Source organism: Triticum dicoccoides, chromosome 2B (assembly GCF_002162155.2).
Source record: "Triticum dicoccoides isolate Atlit2015 ecotype Zavitan chromosome 2B, WEW_v2.0, whole genome shotgun sequence".
Lineage (NCBI taxonomy): Eukaryota > Viridiplantae > Streptophyta > Magnoliopsida > Poales > Poaceae > Triticum > Triticum dicoccoides.
Window position 1 is genome coordinate 224,441,344 of NC_041383.1, and position 6,044 is coordinate 224,447,387.

General features: G+C 42.3%; 1 protein-coding gene across 5 annotated transcripts; it reads left to right on the forward strand.

The window, feature by feature from the left end:
* Window positions 1-749: 749 nt before the first annotated feature.
* Window positions 750-5,248, forward strand: LOC119363204 (heat shock 70 kDa protein-like). 5 transcript variants are annotated; one of them, XM_037628520.1, is made up of 4 exons: window positions 750-1,059; window positions 1,171-1,457; window positions 2,433-2,520; window positions 4,798-5,248. In XM_037628520.1, exons 1-3 carry the CDS (start codon window positions 998-1,000, stop codon window positions 2,453-2,455), a joined length of 372 nt encoding a protein of 123 aa, XP_037484417.1. In that variant the 5' UTR covers window positions 750-997; the 3' UTR covers window positions 2,456-2,520; window positions 4,798-5,248. The 5 variants fall into 5 exon arrangements, 3 of the variants coding, with proteins under 3 accessions (XP_037484417.1, XP_037484415.1, XP_037484414.1); XR_005173858.1 differs by lacking the exon at window positions 1,171-1,457 and having other exon boundaries at window positions 2,728-5,248; XR_005173857.1 differs by lacking the exon at window positions 1,171-1,457.
* The last annotated feature ends 796 nt before the right edge of the window (window positions 5,249-6,044 follow it).

The window sequence follows — 6,044 nt, forward strand, 5'->3', positions numbered from 1 at the left end:
CTACACCCTCATGATACTTCTATTATTCCTGTAATTCGCTCGATTGATCAATAAAGTAAAGCATGTTCTTCTCAAAAAAAAAAAAGGTGCTAACAGGCTCCCCTACAAAAACAATGCTTCTCCTCAAAAAACAAAAACAATGCTTCTCCTCAAAAAACAAAAACAATGCTAACAGACCGGATTACTCAGGTTCCTCTGTCACTCTGGAATAAATCTGTTCCGTGTCTAAAAAAATACATCTGTTCGGTTAAAAGATTAAAACAAAATTATGACGTCTAACACAACACTCCTTGCCAGCATATGATGTGCTAAAGCGCCGCAATATGTCTAACACACCGTGTGTTCTGTGTGTGGCAGCGAGGATTCGTGGAGACACTCCCTCATTAAGTGCTCGATGTGCACATGTGTTTGGGTTTCGACGAGAAGTTCTTGAGCATTAAAACCATTCAGCTGTGCATAAGGGCGCCCCCTCGTGTGTGCCACGTCCGCACTGTGCACTGTTCGTCCGCTCCTTGCCGATTGGTTGTTCATCGTTGCATGGTGCTCGTTGTCCATTGGTTGTACGTCCGTTCGTGGTGTTGGTGGTCTCTGCAGGTGGGTTCTCCCGTTTTGCTGGCCCTTGTGTCAGCGAGGGTGCTGGGCGGGCAACCCGACGATCCATGCGTGGATTCCTTCTGCCCATTGGCCCACATGCTTTAGAGTGAAGGAAATATCTAGCCCACCGCTGCACGCATCAGCCCGCACGCAATCTTCTGCCCTCCTATCGTTCACTCCTCGCCTTCTACGCCGCCGCTCCTCCCTTGCTCGCCCCCATCCCTCTCCTCGACATGTTGTGCGGCAACGATCCCGTTGACGATGGAGGCTCTGCCCAGATCAACTGGTCGTGTGATGTGGGGGATCTAGGGCGGGCTACTGGAGAAGGTGGGCAAGAGGAGATGCAGGGTGACCTTGCGAAAGAGGGCGGGCAGACTGGGTGGCGGCATACCCAGTCGACACGATGCTGTCGGGGGAGAGGATCTTGCCGCCGGCAACCAGCCTCGCCGCATTTGGCCTCCCCAGGTACCCACACCCCTGTAGCCCCCTGATTTTCCTCCTACCCCCTCCCTCCCCACTCCCGTTCGAAATCGAAATCAAAGAGAGGCAAAGCAAATCGCACCATGCAAAACACAGAGAGCGCCGCCATTTCCATCTTCCGGCGAACTCCAAAAGCGAGCGAGCGATTCCCATGAGAGGAGAGGAGGCGGAGATGGCCAAGGGCGAGGGGCCGGCGATCGGCATCGACCTCGGGATGACCTACTCCTGCGTCGGCGTCTGGCAGCATGACCGAGTTGAGATCATCGCCAACGACCAGGGCAACCGCACCACGCCCTCCTACGTCAACTTCACCGACACCGAGCGCCTCATCGGCGACGCCGCCAAGAACCAGGTCGCCATGAACCCCACAAACACCGTCTTCGGTGCGTGCGCCCCCGTCCATCCCTCCCTCCCTCTCGACTCGCTGTGCACCGTGCATCGTCTATTAGATGAGATCTCCGTGGTTGCGTGCGGTCCCTGTTCTGTTCTTACGCGCACGATGTGATATGATTTGTTCTGAATAATCAGATGTGGCTGTTGTAGAATTCGTCATGCAGTGCCTTGTCTCTGAGATTAATTACAGATTTATTATTGGTTCATATCTGCATGTTTATTCTCTTTTGTTGGCATGCCGTAGTCCCCTGTTCCTCAGATTTGTTCTATGTCCGATTCTCAAATTAGATCCTTAGGACTGGATGTCTTGAATTAAGTTGGGATGGCACCTTATGATTGAAAATATGTTGTAGATCTACTCTTGTTTAAATTAGATTCTAATCTGTGCTGCAGTCCCGTGTTTCTCGGATGTATCACAGAATTTATTATTAGTTTATTGGCATGGCTGCTCTTTGTTCCACTGCTATTTTTCATTTAAGGGGTCTCGTGATTTAACTCCCAAAACGCCTCATCTCCCTCGGCAGGAGCAGCGTGGGCTGCTCGAAGAAATTCTGTTCCGATGTGATCTTGATTAGTCTATGCCTTAGCATCGTTCCTAAATATAGCTCATGATTTATGCCTTTCTTTTTGGTCCATGGCCACATCAATGTGGATGTTCCTATTAAAACAAATGTACGAACTTGATAGTTTCCAGATTAAAAATTCCTTGATTTTGGTTTGCCTAATCTTCGCTTGCTAAGCTCATGTTTGCCTGCCAGGTTTTCATTTACTGTAAGATGTTATTGACAGATACACACACGCACATGCCTAATCTGTACTAATGTCTAATGTCCAGTTTCTGGTCATATTTTGCGATGTTTTCAGCATATATTTTCTTCAAACTCCTATTTTATACCTTTCTATATGGTTCTTTACATGGAAGTACTATGTTCTCCTCCTGATATTACTGTTTTGCTATCATACAGATTTAGATGCACTTGCGGAGTAATGACATACATGGAGAAATTAATCAACCGGATGTTGCAGCAGTCAACCAAAATTTGCTCCATCAAGGTGATGAATACAACATTCTTGCTATGTTTTTTTCTTAAAAAAATATGCATGATCTTGAAAAGCTGGTTGCTGGTGTTACTTGTTGTAATTTATTTCTGACACTCAAGAAGGAATCAGAGTCTATGGTAATTAGCATCCAGAATAAGGTCTAATTGGGTAGAACGTCTTGAACTGCTTTCTTAATGGGATTATTCCATCATGTATCAGGTGAAAACATTGTGCCATGTATTTTGGATCAAATGTACGTGGTGTTTCTGGAACTTCGCAAGGTTTATTTCTTAGAGAAAGCATACATAACTATGGTTGTGCTACCAACACTTCGTGTATGGTGAAGTTATAGTTAATAGTCTATCGGCATCCATATTGTCTTTATCTATAGAAGAGTTGTATTACCTTCTATCTACTTTGTGGAAGGTCGTTGGCATATTTAGTGTTGAGTTGTTCATAATTGTCTCCTTCCCTCGATTAATTAGACAATGAAAATTAAGTGAAACTACAGGAAAATTGAAGAAGAGGAGGAAAATGATTCAGTTTGTCATTGGAAACATCTACTATTACAGATATACTGTTTGTATTTCTACCTATCGATGGTGTGATGTTTGAATGCTAAGATGTCATTTTTTTTGTCATTACTGGGCGCTTTTGGTTATGTTGTTAGAGTACCTGCAAACTAGCTTCAAGGTAGATGGTAGGTTTGCTAACAATTTGATGTTTTTTTTGCACTGCGGCTTTGGTGCTAATTTCTCGAAAATAACATGCTTTTGCAGCACCATCTTGTTGAGCCATGTGATCTGAACCAATGAATGCAGATAACATCTACTATGTTTACGTATCACTACATGCTGCGTTGGAACAATGTGACATCCTTTTTCAATAACCATCTGAACACATGCATCATGCTTTTCTGAATTATTCAGTGCCACAAATTGCATGCTCATTGCAAGCTTCCTTTTTTTTGCTAAATGTTCTCTCTTACTAAACTAGGTCCAGGATGACCAACAGGTTTGCTAACCATTTGGTCTTTTTTGTGCAAGTTTGCTACTAAATTCGTGAAGCTAGCTTCCTGTTCACTATAGAATTTTGAAAGAACGGGACTAACAAAGACAAAGGGATCAAGTTAACATATTCGAACAGTCACATGACCGAAGTTCCATTGTTTATATTCAACATCTCAGTTGCTGCATTCTTATTCTGTTTACATTTGCTTTTCCGTCTGGCTTCACTTACCACTTTATTCTCACCACACAATTTATGCTGAGACTGTTCTAGCATGACTATCTTCTACGTAACTATGCTCCACTCAATGCTTTTACAAAACTGAATCAAAACAAATTACCTTTGTTTAAGAATCTGTTTTGACAATGACATGAAAGTTGGAACTCGGAGAATTTCATTTTCAACCACTGCACCATATGTTCCTCTTTGTGTTACAGATAAATTCATACACTGCAATGCTGACTATTTTCTCTTACCACGGGACTGCATTTCTTCAAACTATGCTGTTTTTTAGTAATTAGGCTCTTCATAATTTCCAGTGCTGCCAGCAGAAACTAATCTGATCCATCAACCAATTATAAAATATCATGTGAATATTTCATTAGGCACTACCAGACAGATACTTATTCACTGAATACTTTCAATACTTGTCATTGAGTGTGTGATTTTTTTCTAACTGAACAAGATTTGTTTTTCATTTACTGGACTATATGATAATCTTCATATCTACAACCTAATTTCTATTTCTACTGTCGTTCCTTTACTTCCAACTCTCATTATTTACATTTCACAATTCACCAAGCGTGGCCTTTTCTATTTAGATTTTCTTTTCCACCTAATTTCAGTCAACATTTTATTCTGACGACAAAATCTGTAATGCAATTGTTCAAGCATGATCATGCCATGCATCCACATGTTTCATTCCAAACTTTTACAAAACTGAATCAAAAGGACCTACCTTAATTTTACGAATTTGTTTATACACTCACAGGAAGGATGTGGTGCTGGTTATTTTACATACATCGTTATTGCATCAATATGATATGAACTGACGGCATTTCATTTCCATATGGTACAGTTAAATTCACGCACTGCGCTAGTGCGTGTAAATTTCACTTCTTATATCATTGCTGCTTCCTGGATATTTTTCTAACATACCGCATAATATAATTGTCACCATACTACGTTCGATTCTACTGAAATTAGCATGTGTCATTTATATTGCAAAACCTGCTATGGTTACTTCTCTGGCTAACAATTCTGTCAATACACGCTCCACAGCACGACGAGGACAAACATCATCCGCAGCAAACACATACGATAGTTGTCATGTAACAAACACCACTGCCTCGCTTCTCATACGACTGAAACATGATCTCCAAATGCAATGTTGGAACACCTGGCGGAATTCAGTACTTTGGAGAGCTTGAAGAGCATTGTTATTGGGGCAATGAGCGCCATGCTGATGCATGCCTACACAATTTATGGCTTACTGAATGGTATGGTAGCTTTGTAGGATATGTCTCAGAATGCACCATGCCAAGAACTGGTAGACATTTTCCTCACATATTTCATGGTGATTTTACAATTTGAGCATTTGGCTTGAATATTCTTTAAACTTTCCGTCCTTGTGTTCTTATTGTTTTGGTGTAGCACTTCATGTCACAATTGAATGTTGAATTCTTACCATTGCATAACTTGCAGTATATGTTGATTCATTACTTAATGAGTAGTATGAACTCTCTCCTTTTTGGTTCTATCTCATGCCTTCCAGTGTTTTCTGTTTCACACGCCCTAATCTCTTTGTGTTCAATGTCAGTTATTTAGCTCTTTTGAAATTTGTAGTGCAACTTCTTACTTGCCATGTCCATGTATTACAAGATAGTAAGAAAGCAAGTGGAATGGACGTTTGCCAACCTTGCAACGCCCAGCTTCCTCTCAAGAGGCGGCACAATGTGCCGCCCCAACCCCTAGTATGATGCATACTACGGAGGCCAGTGCAAGAAACTGTATGTTCTCGCTATAGGTCTCACTATTGCATGATCATTTCATTGGTATGGCGGTGACTTTATGGGCAATCTGGACGGCTAGGCGCAAAGCTAACCATGAAGATGATTTTCAATCTCCTCTTGCGGTACATTTATTCATTACGATATTTCTAATGGGTCTTGAATCATCACAGACCAAAAGTCCCTTAGGGTGCAACATAGGACGCCATGGGTGACACCTCCTACAAATTTTGTGAAATTAAATGTGGATGGAGTTGTTGCTCGGAATGGACGCAAGCGGCGGTGGGAGTCGTGTGCCGGGACCACTTGGGAGGTTTCCTAGGCTCTTCGGATATGGCTTTTAATCACATTGTTGATCACACCACGTTATAGGCCCTTGCTTGCAGAGAGGCACTAACACTCAACGTTTGATTTGAAGCTTCATCATCTTTATATGTTTCATGTGATTGTCAAGGGGTGGTGAAATATATAGCAGGAGGAGGTCTACATGGTGCAATTATCAAAGAGATTTTGCTGAGC

Coding starts and splice junctions, on each gene's coding strand:
- LOC119363204 (XM_037628518.1), top strand. CDS start 998: ATGCTGTCGGGGGAGAGGATCTTGCCGCCGGCAACCAGCCTCGCCGCA. Junction 1,458..2,432: donor CCCCACAAACACCGTCTTCG/GTGCGTGCGCCC, acceptor GCTATCATACAG/ATTTAGATGCACTTGCGGAG.